Raw genomic sequence first — 23,508 nt, 5'->3', positions numbered from 1 at the left:
TTGAACGATTCGGTGCACTTGCCGAAATCGAGCCCAACAAGTTAAGTTTGGGCCTCATCAAGTTTTTATATATGCCTTTTCTATCAATTGCTAGTATTCTTGTTTCCAATCTTAAAGCTTGCATGTAATGGGAACGTTCATGGCTTGATTTTGGGGTTTTATGGATTATGGGAACGTAAGATGAAACCCGGAACTGAAATAGGAGTCCTTGTGGGTCATTGATTCTAGGAATGGAAGATGATTCACATGTTGTCTTAGATCCCAATTCTTTAATGCGGGTTTTTCTTGTTAGATTGCCAAGGAATTGGGGTTTGATAAGGAAAACCTAGGCTCTTTCACCTAAGGAATTAGGGCTAGAGTGTTTTAGTGGATTGACTTTAGTAAATTGATAGAGAGGAGACGAAATTGGTTATACACAAGAGTGCATTGGTGAAAACTAGCCTTAACAATGTCATTTCATACCATTTCTAGTCTTTTCCATTTCCAAGTGCCTTCAATACCAAAGTCCAACCTTGTAATTATGTATGAATTTACATTTCTGCACTTGTTCTGTATATTTGTTATGTTATTGAGTCTATATGAGTTGTTAATCGCACAATTCTCTAGTATTACGAGTCTCTTGGGAAAACGATACCCGGTCTTACCGGTTTATTACTTGAACGATTCGGTGCACTTGCCGAAATCGAGCCTAACAAGTCAAAATTAGCGCCCATCAAGTTTTTGGCGCCGTTGCCGGGGATTCAAACACGAGTCCCGACAGCGCCCATCAAGTTTTTGGCGCCGTTGCCGGGGACTCGTGTCAATACTAGACTTTTGTGAGGTTTCTAACTTATGTAGACTTGATTTTGTATATAGAACTAACTCTTTTGTTGTAAATAGATTTTCAGTTTTGTTTGGGCTAATTTGTGGCTTTAGCCTAGTTGTGTCTAAGTGTATGCAGGGAGATGTTCATACGAGGACTGCAGCCTCAAAAGCATCATGAAGACCCTGAGATTGAAGGAAGTTTAGGACACAAGGAGACAACTAGCTTGAGCACTACAAGCTGCCCAAAATTCTCCCTTCATTGAAGATGCTCCAAGTGCTAAGTGAAAGATGAAGAAGAAAGGGAGAAGGAAAAGAGAAACACTAGTCATCACCACCCTTTGATGAGAGACAAGGAACTCAAGCCTAGCAAGCCAAAGTTGATCAAGAGGATTGAGTATTTGAAGATGTCAAGGTAGTGGAAGGGCTAAAAAGAAGAATTCAAGCTATGAGAGTTGATTTGGTGGCTAAAATGTGGTTCAAGAAAAGTTGGTGGAAGGAGCACACCAACAACAACATCTGCATTTCATTGAGTAATCCGTCAAGCTAATGACGTTAAACAAGCGCTTTTGGGAGGCAACCCAGTTTTCTTACCCTTTTTACTTGTGTTTGTGTGATTTTTGTGTTAGTTGCATTTTTGGTTTATGTTTTGCATGTTTGTGTAGTTTTGCATTGTTGTGATTTTTGAGTTTTGATGTTGTTTTTGTGGTTTGTATAAGTTTATTAGGTTAGTTTTAGCTTGTTTGGTGTGTGAGTGCATTGAATGAAGGTTTAGAACCAAAAATCACATGGTGAGTGGCCAATTTCGCAAAAATCTGCATTATGCAGAAAACTGATATGGCGCCCAAGCGCCCCCTGCTGAGGGGCGCCCGAGCGCGAGCTGCACGAAGGCCATCCTGCACCAACTTGACCGAGTGGCGCCCAAGCGCCCCCTGCTGAGGGGCGCCCGAGCGCGCGATGCACCAGTGGCGCCCAAGCGCCCCCTGCTGAGGGGCGCCCGAGCGCGAGCTGCACCAGGGGCGTCCAGCACCAAAAATTCTGGTTCTGCACTTTTGTTTTTCTTGATTTATGATGAGTTTCCCATTCTTTTGCACTCTTTAACACACTCCTTTTGATGTGTTTTTATACCTTTTTGTGTTGTGGTACCTTTGGGAAGCTTAATTCTAAGACTTCCCTCTTTGTTCTTGTACTTTTGTCTTTGTTTGTTTTGGATTTCTTTGTCTTGTTTCTTTGCTTTCTTGTGCATCTTTCTTTTAGTTTGTTTTATGGATTCTTCTCTTCAGTTGTTGACTATGGGATGCTAATTTTACTTTGAGCTTTCTTGTCCAGGATAACATTTTCCTTACGAGTATACAGGTTTGAAAACCACCATCGGCCAACCTTTGAGCTAAGTGTGAGCTGAGCACCATATGAAATGAAGATTTTGCTGCTCGTGTAGCATGGCCTGGGGGCCAGGCCCCTACTGATGGGGGAGGTGGAGCAGTTGCGGAGTATAAGCTACTGTTGGAGGAAGATGTTGCAGATGAAAGTGAAGCTAGTGTCCTACACTGCTGGAGATGCAAAGAGTCCATTTTGATCGGTTTTTCAGTTTAATTTCCAGTTTTTATTTGCTTTCAGTTTTTGAATTTGGATTTCTTTTTGACTTGCCTAGTGGATAGTTCTTGTGCAATTGGTCTGGTGATTTGAGTGAATCATTTGTTATGCTTGAATTGAATACAAATCTCTTGTGCTTGCTCTTTATCCATGAGAATTGTTTTGAAAATCTGATTGAGATTATGTGGTTGAGCTTGTTGGATAGAGATTATGGTTGCTTGTATCTGTTTAGATAGATGCTTGGTTTTAATTGTGATCAATATTCTTGGCATGATGTTTATCAAATTTTGGAACCCTGAGTAAACCTGTGAGATGTTGTGCCTCAGAGTTTATTGCTGAATGTTATTACTTTGGAATCACAGTTGATTTTGCTTGAGTTTCTCTATTTGAACTAGTTACTTGCATGTTACAAATGATCAAGGCCATCTTGTTCTTCCACCTCTTCTACATTTTGAGCCTAAAAGCCAATGTATAACCTTTGAACCGTAAAGAAAACTTTCTCATTCCCGAAACCTTAAGCCTATTGAAAAATCCTTGACCTCCTTACCTTGAGTTGAGATGAACATATATGTTAGGATGAGGAGAATGGTCTAAGTTTGGGGGAGTTCTTCTTGTCAAAAGGGGAGCATTGAGAAAAACAATAAGTTGAGTAAAAAGAAAGAAAAAGAAAGGAGAAGAAGAAAAACAAGAAAAATGAATTCAATGAAAAAAGAGTTGGGAAATAAGTTGAGAGTGGTTTATTCAATTTTGGAGAAAAAGAGATACTATGCTATATCATGAATTAAATTGTTTGGTCTCTTATCTCAAGGTGCTTTGTTGTCCAGAAAAACCAATTTTTCTTCTTAGCCCAGCCACAATACAAGCCAATCAAAGTCCTTGTGATGTAACTTGTTTGTTAATGTGTTTGAAATTGTTGAAATGAAAGGCAAAGTTGATTTGTGTAACATTGTGATATTTGAGAGTTAGACACACATCCTTATACACCATTGTGCTTGAGTGAAACACTTTCTTTGGTGAGGATTGGTTCCATGCACTCATTGAAAACAACTTGCCATGTTTGTTGATCTATCATTTGCATCTGTCATGTGATTTTGAACTGTGAGCACCATGATTGAAGTTTAGCTTGCTAAGACTATATGGTCTCTTGAATGTGTTTTCTAAGTTGAGCAAGCATGATTGATTTTGTTTATGTGATTGAAACTATGCTTGAATTGCTAGACCATTGTGATTGAATTGTCTGCTAGGAGAAGTACTTTTGCTTGAGGACAAGCAAAGTTGTAAGTTTGGGGGTATTTTGATAATGCTAAATTATACCATATTTTAAGCATCATTTTAGTGGCAAAATCAACTCCTTTCTTACTTATAACTTGCTTAATCCTCTTGTTTTGCCTTGTTTTCTAAATAATTGTGTTTTTGGCTACTTTGATGTACTTTCATCAATAATCCCTTATTTTGTAGCTAAAAATGAGCATGGAAGAGTCTCCAACAAATTATAGAGCAAACCAAAGCAAGCACATGCAGAAACGCTCGTCGCCAGCAAGAGTACGCTCGTCCAGGACGTTTAGAGGGGACGCTCGTCCAGAAAAAGACAAGAAAGGACGCTCGTCCAAAAGAGAAGAGAGAACGCTCGTCCTGAGATAAGTGGGCGCTCGTCCAAGCTAACAGAGAGGACGTTCGTCCCAGGAAGAGGACGCTCGTCCAGAGGAGAGGACGTTCGTCCCAGGCAGTGGACGCTCGTCCAGCCAGGCAGAAGTGGACGCTCGTCCAGCCAGGCAGAGGACGCTCGTCCAAGTTGCAGAGAGGACGCTCGTCCAGCCAGACAAGAGGGACGCTCGTCCATGCAGAAGAAACGAGAGGACGCTCGTCCATGCAGAAGAGGACGCTCGTCCGAGGACGCTCGTCCCAGAAGCGGGCGCTCGTCAGTGGACGTTCGGCAGCGAGAAGTGGACGTTCGTCCACTTTCAGCTTCCAGAGAGTTTCACGCCCGGGCGTGAGAAATGGGGCGCCCGGGCGCGACTTTTCGCCAGTTTTGAATTTTTCCAGAGAGTCTCGCGCCCGGGCGCGACTGACAGAGGGCGCCCGGGCGCGACTTTTACTGATGTGGCAGACAGCTTATTTAACCCAGAAACGCGAAGGGTTAAGGGTCTTTGGTCATTTGGAGGCGCGATTTCACTCAGAGGAGAGCTTGGAGGACTGCTAGGGTTCGTGGGAACACTCCCTTCTTCCTCTTGGGTTCTCCTTCTTCTTCCATCTTCCATGTTGTAAGCTTTAGGGTTCTCCATGGAAATGGAGAACCAAACCCATCTTGTTGGGATTATTTGTAGCCTTTGAATTCTTGTGTAATTGTTGAATGATTTGATTATATATATGCCTTTTCTATCAATTGCTAGTATTCTTGTTTCCAATCTTAAAGCTTGCATGTAATGGGAACGTTCATGGCTTGATTTTGGGGTTTTATGGATTATGGGAACGTAAGATGAAACCCGGAACTGAAATAGGAGTCCTTGTGGGTCATTGATTCTAGGAATGGAAGATGATTCACATGTTGTCTTAGATCCCAATTCTTTAATGCGGGTTTTTCTTGTTAGATTGCCAAGGAATTGGGGTTTGATAAGGAAAACCTAGGCTCTTTCACCTAAGGAATTAGGGCTAGAGTGTTTTAGTGGATTGACTTTAGTAAATTGATAGAGAGGAGACGAAATTGGTTATACACAAGAGTGCATTGGTGAAAACTAGCCTTAACAATGTCATTTCATACCATTTCTAGTCTTTTCCATTTCCAAGTGCCTTCAATACCAAAGTCCAACCTTGTAATTATGTATGAATTTACATTTCTGCACTTGTTCTGTATATTTGTTATGTTATTGAGTCTATATGAGTTGTTAATCGCACAATTCTCTAGTATTACGAGTCTCTTGGGAAAACGATACCCGGTCTTACCGGTTTATTACTTGAACGATTCGGTGCACTTGCCGAAATCGAGCCCAACAAGTTAAGTTTGGGCCTCATCATATGGTCAATGAATTGAAATCAAAATTATTGTCATCCTTAAAAACACTTTATGAACAATATCAAGGTATTGAGGAGGGTTCTCAAAGTAGCCAACAAGAATCTCAACTAGATGATGATGATGATGATCCTCATGGCATGAGTTTCTACCTAAGAGCTACAGGACGTAGATTTGATTATATACCAGAGCTTGATAAATATTTGAGAGAGGATCCTGAACCTTATATGAAGTCAGTTGAGCTTGATATTTTACATTGGTGGAAAGTCAACTCGACTAGATTTCCTATCCTTGCGAATATGGCTCGAGAGGTGTCAGTCATTCCTATCTCTACCATAGCATCAGAGTGTGCATTCAGTACAGGAGGAAGAGTGGTTAGTCCTTATCGTAGTTGTCTAACGCCTAAAATAGTGGAAGTGCTTGTTTGCACACAAGATTGGCTAAAAGGAACACCTTTCTCTATACTTTTTAATGAGGATCCTAAAGAACTTGATAAATTTGAGCAAGGTGAAATTATATGACAAATTTATATATTTTTTAATTTATATTTTAAGTGTTCAAAAATTATGAATATTTAATTTATTTTTGTAGAGATAACCTCTCAAGATGAAGTGGGACCTTCAAGTGTTGCTATTAATTTGGATGATTGAAGCTTTGCCACAATTTGTTAGTTATCTAAAGTTGATTGGAGCTATTTCATCAATATTCTTGTTGATCAGAAGTCTTGCTACAGTTGCTTTTTATGACTCCACTCCTTTAGGACGGATACTTACTAGGGTAAGCATATTTAACATTTCTTTTTCTTTCCCTTTACAATGTAATGCAATGCATGGAAGCACTAATTTTTTCTCTGTTATTTTCTTGTTTGGGTCTCCTCGGATCTCAAGCTTGTGGACCTTGATGTTGCATTCAGCTGTTTGTTTGTTGTTGCAGCTACTTCAAATTGTTATGTTAATCTTGCAGTTTTAGCGGTTGTTACTTGGCAAGTCTTGTTTGTCTCAATCCCAATGATTTATTTTGCAACCAGCTTGCAGGTGATGAACGAATTCTTCTTTGGATTACATTACATTGATAATTTGGTGTCATTTTTTAAATTAATTTGAGAATAAAATTATTTAACTGCATTGTTATTGTTGGACACGAGATCATAATGACTTAGATCGACTTCATCCCTGCATTTTTATATAATGCGGGTTTTTGAAACCTATTTATTTTCCATGTAGAAAATTTTGAATTTTAAAATAGCTGGGAAGTATCTGATTTAATCAAGATTTGACTTATTAAATAAGGAAACTTGTTTACTACAAAAGGGCACAAAGATATAGTTCAGTTCACAAAGAAATTCACAATATGGAATTGTGCTTTTTACAGTTCGTTGGCTGGTCCAGTTTGGAATGAAAAGCAGTTGCACAAAAGCAGCACTGTGCAACAAGATTACTGCATGCATTATAAGTAAACTAAAAATTAGTTTACTGAACTCCACTGTACTATGAGTGGACTAAAAACCAGTGCAGTTCAGGTCACCCGAACTATTTTTAGTTCAGTTCATCCGAACTATTTTTAGTTCAGTTTAGTTTAGGAAAACTGTTTTATAGTTAACTGCAAATTTTTGCAAATTTTTATAATATACTGCAGTATACTTTGCCCACCCCTAATTATTATCGTTACTTATATAAATAATTACGGCATTATAGAAATATGATAATATTAGAAATAATAAAAGCCACTTTGTCATTTTATTTTAAATTATCTATAATGTAATTTTATATTAACTAAAAGACTTGATATTTAAAACGTAAATAAGTAAGATAATAAAACAAAATGACAACTAATCACCTAGATAAAAAAAATAGATTAAGTTTAAAACTTAATCAAATAAGCTAATAATATTATAAAAATAAATTAAGTTTAAAGAACTTTAGAAAAATTACAATGTTTCAAACTCAATCGTAATTAATATAATTTTGTTATAATAATGTCGTGTCTGTTTATTCTAACCTATGACTTTTGACAAATTAGATGAATCTTTCAATCTTGTCACCACCACCAGAGAAAGATGAGAGAATAATACAAGAAAAAGAGAAGAAATGGTTTAATCTCATCCGCAATTCTCATTTTTGTCCGAAAGGTTCTTTTTCTTTTTGACATATCAATTTGGTTTGTGTAAATTTGATTCAATTAGCCGTCAAATTCACTTAATAGCCGTTTAACATTGCCGTTTATCATTTGATAACATGGCATTAAAATTAAATTTTGTTTTAAAAAATTTTTAAGAAGAGAGGTGATATCATATTGAAGAACAAATATGGAAAGATAAAAAAAAAATGGGATTCTTATGATTTTTTCGTTTGAAAGGGAAAATCGTATTCTTTATTTTGGATAAAGAATTGCAGAATCTCCTCCGCCTGCCCCCCGCCGCCCCCGCCGTACCGGCCGTCGCGAGTCACCGCCCAAGCCGTTGTCGATTCCACCGCTCACCGCCGGACCCATGGCCGGCCATGGCGTCAAAACCTCTTTTGCTCTTCTCGTGCTCGAAGGGAAACGATCCCTGGGACGCATACTTCCTATCATTGGCTAGACTAGCCACCGCCGGTCGCTGGCCAAGACGTTACCATCACCGTCGTTCATCGCCGGAGGCAGTGCCACCAAGACGCTAGATCTTCTCTGCTTTTTTTCTTCGCGTGCGAGGGAGAACCCCTCTCGGTTCGAAAACGATGGTAGAGAGAAAGGAGAAAGCAGAAATTAGTTTTCGGGGTTCTACAGAACCTACGCTATATTGCTGTTCCTACTGCTATCACTATGCTATGGTGTGGTAGCACACAACGCAGGCACCATCAATTTTCTTTTTCGTTTTTTTTTTCAGCGTTTCACCGTATAATCAATGCATCTACCTCTCTCTCTCTCTCTCCCTCGCCGTTTTCTTTTGGTTTCCTCTGTCTTTGATTTGTGTGTCATTTTCTCCTTTTGGACTTCCAACTACTAACAAATAGCAATTCTATTCTGTGAGAGATTGAAATCACATAAATCTTGCCAGCAAAATGTCACTTCTGCAATTCATTGTCCATCTCTTCAAACAAAGAATGATGAGATTAAACCGAGGTTGAAAAAGCTGATTCCAGAAGATTCCGAAAAATATGATACATTCTGAAAATACTGTTTTAAATTGCATTTCTATAATTCTAAAAACGTTATTATAAAAATCCCGTTTTAAAAATTGTTTCAGAAAATTTTCAAATAATTTAAAAATTACGAAGATACAGCAAGAAATCGGCTAAAAGCACAGGATGAAAATTTTTTCTAACATACTTTATCACTCCCATTTATTTCTTAATTTTTAGCCATTACACATTCTTACTGAAAAACAAAACTGATAACCGAGACATAGGGCTAAAAAAATATATCAATTTAATATCTAAAGAATAACTTTAGTTACATGAAAAAGCCATAATCCATTAAGAACAACTTGCAACACTGAAATAAACAATTCCAGGTATATAAACTGTTTATAACCAGTAATCAACATTGATAGCCCATCTCTTGAATTAGTTTATCAATGAAAACGTGACCCTAATTCCATTATATCAGAAACACTTTGTTCCTTATCTTACCTTCATCATCTATTTTCATTTCCTCATTTTTCACTCGTTGCAAACAAATCACGCCAGAGCCAGATAAGAAAATAAACTCATTAAATGGCAGAAAAATGTATGAAGGTAACGTAGCACTCTATTAAATTTAAGAGCGAGCATTTTTTAAAAGGAAATAATTAGCAAAACCCGATACAGATGAACGATTTAGGTCACATCACAGAAAAACAAAAAGTCTATCTGATGGAGTTGAATGTAGCATTAAATAGCGAAAGGCAATACACAAATATAATTTATAGGATTAAAACTAAAACATTTCTTCCATCAAAACTCAAAAAACAGAACTCTAATCAAACAGACCCAAACCCATATCCTCGTCGGACTCTTCCTCCACCTTTTCTTCCTTCTTCTCAGCGGCCGGGGCAGCATCAGCAGCTGGGGCAGCACTTCCGGCAGGTGCAGCTGCAACCGCACCACCTCCAACAAATACTGCACCACCCACTATTACCTGAACAAAACAATCAATAAAAATAACCTCATTTTTGACCCACCACGAAATGCTTGAATCCAAAGGATAAAGCACCAAAGCAGAAAAACCATCACCATCTATCACCACCAATAGCATGTGTATTGGTCAACCAACTTAGATGGAGGTGCATAAGTGCATTTGATACTATTGTTTAATTTGAATAAGATCTAATTGTATTTACTTTCCCATAGTCTCCCTAATTTTTTATTTTTAAAATATGGTACATGGAAAAATCAATTTTCTTCATAAATTTCCATGTTTAAAGCATTTTTAATACAAAAGCCAGTTCAAACATGGTCTCAGAAACTCACTTCCATAATATGCATGATAATATCTTGCATAATGGATCCACACTGACTATTAATTTGAACTCGAATTTCAATTGAAGAATTGCATCCAAGTTCCATCACCGAAAAGCACAAGCGCGCAAATTTATCCTTTTAGAAATGAATAAGGATGAAGCTTCATAAAGCGAAAAGATTCAGTCAAACTATTCATTCCTCAGCAAAATCTCAGACAAAAGAAATGAACCAGCATTCTTCAGAGAAAAGAAAATAGCATGACAAAAACCTATCCATCATTTCGAAGCAAGCTATACAATAACACATATATTACAATACAATACGGAATCTAGCAAATCCAATTAAAATCAATAAATAAATTATTAAATAGAGGTAAGAAATTTTAAAAGGAAAAGATAAAGGCAGAGCAAATGTAAACGTAAAGTTTCGCTTCCGAATCAAAAAGCCGAAATCGTCAGAGATCTTAAGGATGTACCTGAAATATGGCAGAGGAAGGGGAAACAGGAGAGTAAGAGGACTGAACGCCGCCGGAGGAGTCAACGGCGAGAGCGGCTTGGACAAGCTTCCGTTGGAGTTCGTAGGAGGAGTCGGCGGAGGACTCGAGATCGCCGGAATGTTGTTTGGCTGTCCATTCGCCGCCGGAGTTGCGTACGATAAATGTGAAGACTCCCATGGCGACTCTGTGCGAAACCCTAATTCGAAACTAAAGACTCGCAAAGAGCAAATTACAGTGACAGCAATTTGTGTGAGAGGAATCGTTTATGTACCAGTGAGGTTTCGGAACCCTAATGCCGTAGTGAAAAGCCCATTTAGCCCACTCCAATATTATATGGAATTTTAATCCTAATTTTGTATTGGCAGTTACTCCTACTCCCTGCACCTCCCCATTTTTTTTATATTCCAAAAATACCTTAAAGTAAATATAAGTTTTATTATTTAACTTTACTAAAATTTTTAAAATCTTAAATATGTCCTACACCTCCACCTTTCACTTTTACTTTTTTGCGGCAGGGTGACGGTTCGAGTGAGCGAGGCGAGAAATTAATATTTTTTACATGTTTGTATCTACCGTTTGTCTAACAATGAAGTCCCAAACTTACATCCACCGTCCATTCTCACTATCCCATGACTGTAAGTATTCTTGTGATTATTTTTTTGTACGCTTATATTCATAACTATCACTGCAGTGCCCTTTTTTCTTCTTCACAACTTTCATCATATCATACCAAATTTCACACATCAAAATATAAATATAATTATAAGCAAATTTAATTTAATTTTTTTTATTTGTTTTATCTTATCTTCACTATTTTCACACGATGTTAACGAAACGTGTGAGGGAAATGATAGAAGAAATTTTTTTCGAAACTTTGGACAGAGGTCATCTCTTATTTTTCTTTGTTTAAGAAGTGTTGAGCAAATGAAAAATTATTCTGTTTGAATTATTTCATTTTGTATCGATAATGCGTTTTTCAAAATTTTATTTTGAGATATGTGATCCATTTGTTGTTTTCATATTAAGAATTTAGCACTGAGTTAAATTATGTTTAATAATTTTCATGAATGTGGATGTGCAGAAGAAGAAAGTGAAAAATGGGAGAAAGACAGTGAATTTGAAATGAAATGGACTGGACATGTATATTACTGGTGAAAAGGAACATTCCCTTTCACCTCTCAAGCAATGAGAACAAAGTGAAGCCAAAAAGTGGAGTTTCCATTTTAGATTTTTCATAGAAAGACACCATTGCTATGCCACACGCAGAAAGACACCGTCTTATTAACGAATGTTAACGTCCGTCCGATTTCCCACATTCGTTCCCAAACGCACGCATGCTGAAATCCATTACACAATATTAAGAATATAAACCAATAAAAATAACTAAAAAAATATAAATACAAAAGTATAAAAATAACTAATAATTAAAACACTGAAACGCATCGTCAATTCACTCTTCAACGGATCCCCATATTTGTTCACGCATCTTGATATCCGTTGCACACAGTTACGGATATTGACCTCCGTTTCATTTATCCGCACCTGTTTCCATTGCTCTGCTTAATCATCCCGCTGAACGACCTTCAACCACCTTCAACAACCAATGCACCACCACCTTCAACAACTACCACTGCACCACGCCAACACTCAAGCTTTCCACCTCCAACAAAACACACCAAGGAGAAGAGAAACACATAGGGAGGAGAAGAGAAACAGAGAATTTAAGCTCGAACATCAAATACGTGGGGGTGTAGAGTCTATGTAGTGGTGGGGACAGGTGTAAATATTAATGAAAAGTAATTGGAAGTTAAAAAATATTTACTGAAGGGGATGAGGGGTAAAATTGAATTGGAGTGGTGCAAGTAGCGTTCTGTGGTGGTGGAAGGAGCAACCCCTTTTGTATTATGTTAATAACATCCAAAACTAATCAAATTTACTCACATATCCATACCTTTTATTTAATAATTGATTAGATGAGATCGATTTAAATACTTCAAAAGTTGTGAATCTTTTTATTCTAATACAACATTAAAGTTTTAGAGAAAATTAACATTACTCTCAAATTTAACTATTTTATGAAATAAAATAATTTAAGATTTTTTTTTTGTGTGGCTATGTGATGAGTACAATTAATTGGTTTTAAATTGGTCAGACTTACAGTTTGAGAATTTGGGTTTGGTAGAATATTAAATTTGTATTTGCAGAATATTTTATTTGAACATTACTTTGCTTACATTACTTTTATTTGGAAAATGACGATTAATATTAAAATGTTGCTTACCTTGATCTTGACTTTTATTTATATTTTTATTTGTATAGATCTACATCAACACAATATACACATATTGATCACTTAAAAGATGTAGAGGTAATATTTGAGCATGAGTAAAAAGGTGATAATGAACTTATCATATGCTTGAAATATCGGTAGATTAAGGGCTTTCTCTATTTAAGAGAAACAAAAACAATGATACACATTCATATTTATTTTATATACACATATTGTATTTATTTATTTTTCATCTCTTTCTATCTTATCATATATCTTATAATTTTTTTGTTATTTATTTCAATATATCTCACGTATTGATCAATGTATCCATTAATCATTTTTCTAAAAAATATGTGAAAGAGGTTATATATTCTTATATTGTTTTTAGACAGCTAACATTTAATTTTACTTTAATAAGAAAAACCATAAACAGCTTTTTATTTTATGTATTTATTTTAAATTTGATTATGAGGTATAATAATATTTTTAATTTAATTGTTTCCGTTTGGATTCTTAAATTGATAGCGTTGATTTAATAACAAAGACATGGTGTTTTGGAAAATATTTTATATTTATTTAAAATTTAAAATAAAAATATATTTGTTTGCTATAAATCAGTTTTAAATAAGTTTTGTTGTAGTTTTACATTTACTTGTAAGTTAGATAAACAACTGAATCAATAAATATTTATAAATTATATTTTTTTTATATTAAGTTTGGTATAGTTTTATGTTTTATATCTTTTATTTTTATTTTGATATATTTTTGTATAATGAAAAATAATAAATATATTTTAGATAATTTTACTAAATCTACATTCACAATAAACAACTTTTGTATTGACAAACCAACTACACACCAACATGTATAATAATTTCAATTCAACACAACGTCATATTCAATCACTCAACATACCAAATTTCATGATTTAATTAGATTTCACAAATCAATCATCATACAAACATCAAATATCATATGCATACAAAATTCAAACCAAATAAACTAACTTTCCTTACCTGGTTAACGCTTTGATGGTTCTAAAAACTCTAAAATTCTTTCTAGACTCCAAAATTTCTATTTGCTCCTACAATTCACGACAATTTGATCAAAGTATACCCTCAATACCACTAATCCACAAAGATTCTTGGAGAAGACTTATAACCCAAAAGAATGAAGAAAACCCCTACATGCAAGGACACCAAAATTTAAGGAGAAATGGTAGAAATCAACTTACTTTATAGTTGAAATGAATCGGCTAGAAATGAATATCTTGCCTCAATGAACTCTCAGGCGGTCTCTATCTTCCGATAGATGAGTAGGAAGTTAGAATTTATAGAGAGAAAATAAAAGAAATTTTAAAGAAGAAGTTTTAGAGAGATAAAGCTTCTTAAATAATGAAGCTTCTTATTGAAAAATTTTATTTATATTATTGATATTTTTGAAATAAAATAATAGAGTATCATTATTTAAAACTCTACCACATCTAATACTCGATTTTCAAGGGTCTTACAATAAACCAATCTTTACATTATTAATATAAAGATGAAGCTTAGAAGTTTTGATGATGTTTCAAAGTCAAGTCTCAAGTGGTCAAGTTGCAAGAAAACCTTCATGAAGACTTGTTTTGTGTTAAAATTTTTGTAATTTAGTAGTTTTATTTATAGACTATTATTTATCCCTGTTTACATGTATTATATGCTTTAAATTTTGTTTTGGAGTTAGAAAAACTGAATAATCGATTAACACTTAAGATAATCGATTATTATAGAGGTTTTTAAAGATAACTAAATACTTATTTTTTCTCTGAAATAATCGATTACCAACTAATGATAATTGATTATCCATATGACTTACCATAATCGATTAGCACGACTAGCCGTAAGAGTTTTTAGACATGTTTTGTTTACCGTTGTGCATTCATTAAATACATAATTGATTACCAATAGTGGATAATCGGTTATCATGTGTTAAATAGCGGACAATGGATTTTTCGAGGTATCATTAAGTGAGATCTTTATATATTGATTTAAGACTCTCATTCTAACATACAAAAATATGAAAATCTTATTTGTTTGCTTGTGTGTTGTGATAAGTGTGTTATAGGGTTTGAGTAACCTTGTGTTGAGGCTTTGAGAACTTAATGTTGGCATAGAACGAGAACTTTTACTAGAATTGTGATTGAGTGTTGTTATTGTTGCTAAGTGAAACATGTCATCCATTTTGTGAAGATTCAAAAGAGGTGTTCATCTTTTGTGAAAATTCAAAGGAGGTGGTCATCCTTCGTGAAACATTTAGAGGAGGTGTTCATCCTTTGTGACTTTTAAGAGAAGTGAGTATCATCTCTTGAGGTAACAAGAGAAGTGTTCTAAACCTTAAATTTTGTTGCTTTTTTGTGATTGTAACAATTTGTTGTTTTTGTGATAGTGGATCGTTAATCTTCATTTGAGATTAACAACTAAACATAGGATTCTTGTATCTAAACCAATATAAAATGTTCAATTTTCTCTGTTCCTCACTCTCTTTACAATTGTTCTAATTTATTAATGTGAAAATTAAATTAGAAGAAAAATTATTAAAAACACAATTTACAATAAAAAATCAATTCATTCCTTCTTAGTTTGTTATTTACACTAGCCATTCAATTGCATCTTCTTAATTTGTTATTTACACTAATTCATATGTTTAAAATTCAAATTAACAAACATGAATTCAAATAATGCTTATATGATTTCTTTAAATAACAAATATACACAAATTATATTATTACTTCATATCCATACACTTAATAAACAATTATAGCTAATATTATACCTTATGTTGTTGATGAATATATTTATGTTTATGCACTCCCTTGTAGCCAAAACTGATATATATTTATGTTTCTGCTATTTTTTTAATAAAATAAGTATATATTATTTAACTTAACACAATTAAAAAACAAAACCAAAAAAAAAATTAAAACCCCAAACTAGTTGTAAAATAGTAAGTAAACAAAACAAATAAAAAGGGAAAAAGATCTCAGAATTTCTCAAGTATTTAGAGAAATTCTGTTATTTTGTTCGAGCTAGTTCGTGCAAAATGTTCTTAAACACATAAAGTGCTGTTTTCATTAACTAAAGTTGAGTAGTGTTACAAAGAGAAATTTTGCTTCAAGAGAATGAATTAAAATGTGTTGTTTTAGAGTTTGTCTATCACAAACTTTTACCTAACTTCAAGTGAAACAAGAACTAAATAGAGTGGAAAAAAGACTGAACAATGAGGTGCTTTTTTGTTTTTCTGTTTTTAAATAATTGGAAGAAGGACTAGTTGCAGTTTAGAACAAATAGTGCACATCCATGGATTTCCACGTCCATTGATATCGTCCCCTGTGTTGTGATTACGTTCTTTCCACTCCACACTTCCTTCCCCTTGCATGAATCGATCCTTTTGTCAGGAAGAACCTTCCCCAGATATGATATCTTTGCATATATCTCGGTTTTCTCATCGCTTAGATTGAAGAAAGCAAGATAGATTTCCCCTGAATACAGACAAAACATTCAGAGTTGTAAAACAGTTTATATCAGGATTTGCTATTTAACTTCTCAAAAATAAGCATTTTCTTTTCAATTTTGATGCTATGCAGTTGCAGAAAAGAAGAAAATTCTTGACATCCTCCAGAGTGTTTGTTAGAAAGTAGAGACCTTTTCTTCCTGTTGCAATCCAAGAGCGAATCCCACCAGCATTAGCCTCAGCTGCAGGAGTGACCAATTTGCTTTATGAGTGATAAATACAAGGAATGGGGGGTAAGGAAGAAAGAGAGGAAATGAAATTAGTTGTAAAAAGTGGTGAGTGTCCACAAAATTTCACCTTCAACAAGCTTTACTGTTGCACAAAGACCGGAGTAACTATTTACCATGGTCCCATTGGAGTGCAGTTCCCAGATCTGTAAAAAACCAGATGAATCAGTTTTCATAGGAATCAATAAAATACAAATTGGCCAAGACATATGATACTCAAAAGGGGTAAAAAGAATAATATGCACGTAGCGAAGTTGATCACCACCAGGTTAATTTTGTATATCTACTAGAGGCAAGTTGCAAAGGTTACATCACCTAAACCTTTTAAAGATTAAGAGCGACATGCAACTCTTGCACATGAAATATGGAATATGACATACCTGATTAGAATCCCATCTGCATGGAGAAAATGTTCCTCTCTTGGACTCTTTAGAAGTAACCTTTCGTTTTGGAGAACCGTCTAAGCAAAATTTCATTCTGTCAGTAGCAACCAATTGGTGTTTCCCTCGGTACTCCTGTTGATACATAGTCTCACCATCTCTGTATCAATGCCAATGTAACAATTTCTGTTGTTAACAGCAATACAAATGTTTAAATGGAAGTCGGATAAATGGAAAAGAGAAAGATAAAGCATGATTACAATCTGAGTTGAAGTTCTCTCTTGTTTACGCAGAATGGAGGTTGGTGCTGGTTTTCTGCACCCTTTTTCCAGCAGATTGTTTCAAGATATTGGTTATGGCTATGACTTTCAATAGACCAACCACTCGCCTTTGATTCGCTACAGCTAGTCAAACCTAAGGAATGTGTGTACGATGATGTTTTCTTTGTTCCTTGGTTCGGTCTTTGCTTTTTCCCTCCAGCGTGCTTCAAGTTATTTGAGCTCGTGATATAAGGAAACTGTCATTTCAGTAAAGTCAAATGATTCGTGATAAGTTGTATGCCTGACGGGCCTATTTTCCCAAAAAAAAAAATAGATGGCTCACATGCCTCCATATTATTTGAGCTGAAGGAATTAATCTCTAGCAGGGTAGGATTTGTTATAAGTTGGTATGTGATGGAATCGATCTTCCGCATATCCCCTCCATACATAAGGGGAGACTTCGCCAAAGACCACAAAGTCATCTGTCAAATAAGTATAGCTTCATTCAGTCTATCACAATGAATATTATAAAGGAAAACAATTCAGATATGCATATTTTTATCAATACCTGTGTCCTTTTTTCTTCTAGATTGAGCCTACTAAACCTGTGTGGACCATCATTTGAACCTACAGATAAAATAGGGGAAAAGAAATAATTCCATAATCCATATTCCAATAAGTCAAGCTCATGACAATTATCTAGGATGCACAAGTGTAACATCTTTTAATTTCTCTATAGAAATCTTCGTGGTATATTAGGATAGGAATATCTGCAGAGAATGCTTCACTCGGCCCGGAGTTTCTAATTCACACAAATAAAGAATAGATAAATGCAGTAAATGGATCTATAAATATATACTGATAAGAAATAACCAAAGTATGATGGTCATGACATTCATAATGGGCAAATAAAAAAGTAGCATCTCAGTCTCCTTTACCTGCATCAGTTAGCCATCCAAATGGTAGCATGTCCAAATCAGGCCAGGAATTTCCCTTTAAACCTTTTCCTCCTATCATATTAGCTGTAGAGAAATCCCTGGTTCACAATTAAATGAACAAGTTATGCAATATGGCGATGGAATAACAGAATGTACTCGGAGAATTAGCTTGACTGCAACATACTGTGAGGACTGATTAAAATATCTAAAAAGAGATATATGAACGACTTAACCACCTTGTTACGTCAAAATGGGCCTGGACATCCGCCCAATAATCCCAGTCATCGCCAGTTATTCGATACATGTTGACTAGTCCACTGACACTCTTGGCCATTGCTGGTGTCACACTGGTTCCAGGAGACAGAGAATACACAATAGGGCGATTAAGCTCACTAAGAACCTGGAATGACGTATCACATATAAGTTGCAACAAGATTGCAGGAAAAATATTCTCGGCATCTGTTCATATGAGAATGAGAAATTGCAGAATACCTCTGAAACATAGCTTATTTCATTTAATTCCAAGTCATCACCAAACACACAGTCATGTTTCACTGCAAGGACAGCAGAAAATCTATCACCACTGGTGCCAAAACACAGGCTTACACACACACACACACTCTCACAGATCATAATGAAATGAAAACCTGTAGTTAAGAGTCCACCATGTAATTTCTATTGCATTTTTTCCCACATAATTCCTGAATGAGCACATGAAGGAGTGTGGATGCACTTGAAAGGATTAATTTAAAAAAAAAAAGATTCTTACTTTTGTTAATTGAATTGAAACAGTACATCAACTCCTATATAGAGAGAACTCAAACCCTGAAGTAATAATTACAACTAATAGCTGACTTATTATCATAATAAAGGATCATAGGTTCTTCACATGCCACTTTAAGATCATTTAGGATAATTTTCATCCATAACAATTTATACACCCCTTGTGCCATAGCTCGAAATTCAGCTTCTACACTAGACCTTGCAACACCATTTTGTTTTTTACTTCTCCAAGCCACCAAATTTCCACCCAAAGAACGTGTAATATCTTGAAGTACATCAATATGCAAAATTCCATTTTTAATTTTTTATTCCTCTTAAGTAGTAATCCCCTGCCTGGACTTGTCTTCAAATATTGAAGGATCTTGTTTACGGCCTGTAAATGTCTCTCACTTGGATCATGCATGAACTGACTTTTGGTGTAAGCTAAGTAGATGAGCTTCACAACAAGTATTTGATATTAGCCTTTATTTACAGTAGAATTGTCTTCATCACTCCTAATTCTATGGTTTTGTTCTATAGAAACTCCAGTGGTCTTGCAACCAATCATGCCAATTTCTTTGAGAAGATCAATAACATACTTTCTTTGAGAAATAAAGATGCCTTTCTTCGAGTAAGCCACTTCTATCCCAAGAAGTACTTCAATTTTCCTAAATCCTTCATTTCAAATTGGGCAACAAGTTTTTCTTTCAAGATTTGTTTCTCATGTTCATCATCTCCTGCAACAGTCATATCATCAACATAGACTAAGAGTAGTGTAAGTTTACCTTCCCGGAATGCTTGATGAAGAGGGTATGGTCACCTTGACTCTCTCAAGAACCCATGGAGATCATGGCCTGGGTGATTCTACCATACTAAGCACGAGTTGACTGCTTGAGCCCATACAAAGCTTTCTTCAACGCACACTTTATTCCCTCCTCCAATAGACCCAAAACTTGGAGGAATTTCCATGTATACTTCTTCCTCTAAATGTCCAAGCAGGAAAACATTTTTCACAATCACATCAAATTGTTGCAATTCTCAACTAGAATAAGCTGCCAACGAGAGAATGATTCTAACCATATTCATCTTTGCCACTAGAGCAAATGTTTCCTCATAATCAACACCATAACTATGAGTATATCCTTTGGCAACTAACCTTGCTTTGTACGGTTCTAATGTGCCATCAAATTTATACTATAGACTATAAACCCATTCCCATCCTAATGGCTTTTTATCTAGTGGCCCGAGGAAGTGGACAGTGTTGATATTATCTTAGTAAAAATAGAAGCTTTTTGATATGATAAATTACTTGAAGTTTTTTAGACCACAAAAATAACAATTCTGTCAGCTATGTCTACCTATAGAAGAACATTACAACTGCTTCACTATCGAAACTAAGGTGACGATAGTGCAAAACATTATTTAAATTCATTATGATTGTTGCGTGACATGATGCAAGTGATGATGATAGTTCATAATAAGCATATTACAAATGAGTAATTCGAGTACCTAGATCAACACCCCATGCAGCATACTGCTCATACAGGGACTTCAAAAAAGCTCTTCCAGCTGCTAACTTTGTATTTACGCTCATGAAACCGTGAGGCATCCATGCACAAGCCTTTTCTGGGATTGCTATGTCTTTTGCACGCCAAACTCGACCAGATTCTAGATATGCACTTCCCTAGGAAATTGAAAAAGAAGGAAATCAAAGGTCAACAAGAACTTTCAATTAAGTAAAAAAAGAAATTCCCATATTCTGCTGGTCGTTTTGTACCTTTTTTTTTTTTAATAAATACATTATTTAGGCATCCATGACTACAAATTTCTAATAGAGTGATAAAGAAAAAAAATGTTCAAGTCATAGCAGAAATGCAAAGCACACCTTTGTTGTATCTAAGATAGGGGTGTTTGCATTGACAGCTTGAGTGCTTATCCCTCTCATAACATGAATCCCAAACTTCAAACCCAAACTATGTACTTTATTAGCTACTTCCTTGAAACCCTTCCCACCTGTGGAAGAAGGCCACCTTCCTGGGTCCGGGAGCATCCTTCCCCATTCATCAATCACGTCAAATCCAAGAGAATCGGGATAGGCACCTTTGACTTTCTTCCTATACCAGAGGTAATCCACCACGACAAACTTCAAGAATTGATGAAAAGAAATCAGTCTATTTGTTAACACAGTCAAATCGTCCACAAGTTATTCTTCTTTGCAGTATCCATACCTCATATCCATGAGCCTTGAGACGTTCAGAAACTATTTCAGCACTTTGTAAGAATTCATCTTCAGAAATTGTCCAGCAAAAGGAATCATAAGAATTCCAACCTCTTGGTGGGAGGCTAGCTTGCTTTTGACCACTCTCAGGTATATTTTGGGATGACACACTGAAACGACGCACTCAGATACATATACATATGTTATTTCTTTTCATACTTTTATCGTTAACTATCTGACAATTATCGACAGAACAGAGTCTCAAAAGATTAAGGAATGTGCTTGAACAGCTTTGGTGGTTTTAATTTAATAAACTTTCAGTCTATATTTTCTGCAATTAATTTGGTAAAAAAACAGAAGTTTGCTTATAAGGTTTAAAAGTCACTGCATACACTGCTCTAATTGAATCTATGCTGAGTTTCGAGTTTAATTCTCCAAAGGAACTTGGGCATCCCAAGTTTGACCTCAAGGACCTAAGTCAAAAGTGGCATTATGTTCCGATTTTAAAGGTTATATTTAATACGAACTTTTTTTGTAAACAGCTTTTGACATTTTGCTACCAAATAGTACATTTATAGCAGAGCATAAAACCAGCTTCTGAAAAGCACCCAGCAATACCAAATCCACCCCAAATGTGAGAGAGCCATCTACCTTTTTGTGTTCATATGATTTGAGGAATAAACGACAACAGTGCCCCGAATACAATAAAGTTTTCGTTTATCATTATTTTTAGTTCGAGAACGAATGTGTAAGTTTTCCTTGTAGAGTGAGAATTTACACATCCAAGCAGACAGAAAACATAAAAATCTTAGTTGAGTTTTAGATTAATCGACAGCAGGAGAGGCACAAAACCACACATTCAACTTTATAAATCCAAAAAACAGTGGAAAAAGCTTGAATACTCTCTAAATCACTATCACTGTTCACTCATGAGGTAGATTTCTTGCACAGATCCACCACGAACGCGTGAATCAGCCATTTTGACAACCTCCAGAAGCATGCAATGGCAATGTGAATAAAACAGAACATTAACAGGTTCTAGATTCAACAAGGAAATTAATTACCAGTCAAGCATATCTTAACAATGTAAAAAATGTATCATAAAGAAGTGAAATTCACAATAGTAAGAGAAGCATAAGATTCCATGGTTGCGTACCTTAGCAAACAGAGAGGGAGGAGAGCCCAAAAGGAGACTAAGCACAGAGAGAAGCACTTCATCACTGCAAGCACATCTGCTCCACCAAACAATGTTCCCACCACAGTTAAATACTTACAAATATCCAACTTCACAGTGCGATATTTACAGTAATAAATGAATTTCTAAAAAATAAATATAAAAGTAATTATAACATAATAAAATAATGATAATGCGTTGATGCGTTGGGAACCATATACATGCATGATGCACAATCATATCATGATGGCATTGAAAGCAACGTTATAGCGGTGACGTTTATCTGTTTTACTTGAATACAGTGGTGGATTTCTTCGAAAGGAAACGCATTTTGGTTTGTCGCTACCCTGTTTATGTTTAACCCTCACACTTCACGTTACGCTATACGCGCACGATCCCAATTGCAGAGAAGTAAACGTATCTGCCACTTCTAAATCTAATGTTGCAATTCATTCGAAAATTCAGATCTGTATTCATGTCGGCGAGGATGGCCAAGGAGCGATTTCGGTGATTAAAATGTGCACGAAATTTGCAGTGTTGGAAGGGAAATTGGAGATAACAATGGTCAGGGGAAGAAAGAAGCAAAAAGTAGAATTTTTACGAAAGTGCATGATATGGTGTAAGAAAACATGACATCATGTGTCATTTGATGTCTGTAGGGCGTGTGTGTGGAAAATTGTGAGGTAGCGCGTGGGCGCAGATTCCTCTGCACAGGACGAGATATACAGCTAAAGAGAAAGACCTTTCCTTTGTCTTAATTTGCCTCTTAATCTTTGTCCCTTCTTGATAATTTCGTAACCTCATTAATTAATTTCAGACATTCATATGTTCTAGTTTATTCTTATTATTAATATTTCTATTTCTATTCATTATTGATAAAAACACAATAGATAATTACTATCCAAATATTTCTTTAATAATTCTTTTTAACAACTTTTTTATAATTTATGATTCATGCGTTTCAAATATACGTATTAATATAATAATAACACATAATTTATTAAAAAATTGTTAATATATGATCCAATCACTATTATTAAGGAGAAAAACGTTCTCTTAGTATTGGAATCGTGATTTGTGTTACTTAAGAAATATTTACTAATTAGAATCATGTTATATTTCTAAAAGTGATGTAGTAATCTAAATAATGGGATTCTAAATGGAGGAGAGACATTTAAAAATTGGAAAATTATCATTTAATGATAGTTAACTAAATTTAATGACGAGGCATGCGATGAGAGAATCTCATGCAACCACCGTTTGATTCTATTTGTTGGAAGTTTTGTTGGTTGGTAGATTAAGTATGGATGGGGAACGAATTATAGATTGTTAGCCAATTTGACTCTAGGCACGATTTCTTGATTAGAGAAAAAGAAAATTAAATATAAGTTAAACTTCATTTAGTTTAGATTA

The 23,508-nt window shown here is 35.3% G+C and overlaps 2 protein-coding genes across 3 annotated transcripts; both read right to left on the bottom strand.

The window, feature by feature from the left end:
* Positions 1–9,107: 9,107 nt before the first annotated feature.
* Positions 9,108–10,609, bottom strand: LOC108330710 (60S acidic ribosomal protein P3-1). Its single transcript, XM_017565224.2, has 2 exons — positions 10,295–10,609; positions 9,108–9,496 (listed from the first exon to the last, which is right to left on the bottom strand). Exons 1-2 carry the CDS (start codon positions 10,490–10,492, stop codon positions 9,335–9,337), a joined length of 360 nt encoding a protein of 119 aa, XP_017420713.1. The 5' UTR covers positions 10,493–10,609; the 3' UTR covers positions 9,108–9,334.
* Positions 10,610–15,666: 5,057 nt separating this feature from the next.
* LOC108330641 (uncharacterized) lies at positions 15,667–22,686 on the bottom strand. 2 transcript variants are annotated; one of them, XM_017565151.2, is made up of 15 exons: positions 22,388–22,686; positions 22,078–22,153; positions 20,932–21,091; positions 20,589–20,846; positions 20,213–20,387; positions 18,434–18,495; positions 18,178–18,341; positions 17,942–18,039; positions 17,572–17,630; positions 17,351–17,485; positions 17,004–17,260; positions 16,744–16,903; positions 16,434–16,509; positions 16,268–16,318; positions 15,667–16,104 (listed from the first exon to the last, which is right to left on the bottom strand). In XM_017565151.2, the coding sequence occupies exons 2-15, from the start codon at positions 22,137–22,139 to the stop codon at positions 15,890–15,892; spliced, it is 1,932 nt and encodes a 643-aa protein (XP_017420640.1). In that variant the 5' UTR covers positions 22,140–22,153; positions 22,388–22,686; the 3' UTR covers positions 15,667–15,889. The 2 variants fall into 2 exon arrangements, with proteins under 2 accessions (XP_017420640.1, XP_017420629.1); XM_017565140.1 differs by lacking the exon at positions 22,388–22,686 and adding an exon at positions 22,317–22,350.
* Positions 22,687–23,508: the final 822 nt, after the last annotated feature.

The sequence above is a fragment of the Vigna angularis genome, chromosome 1, assembly GCF_016808095.1.
Source record: "Vigna angularis cultivar LongXiaoDou No.4 chromosome 1, ASM1680809v1, whole genome shotgun sequence".
Classification (NCBI taxonomy): domain Eukaryota; kingdom Viridiplantae; phylum Streptophyta; class Magnoliopsida; order Fabales; family Fabaceae; genus Vigna; species Vigna angularis.
Note: the sequence above shows the minus strand (reverse complement) of the source record. Positions and strands in the feature narration are given on the sequence as shown.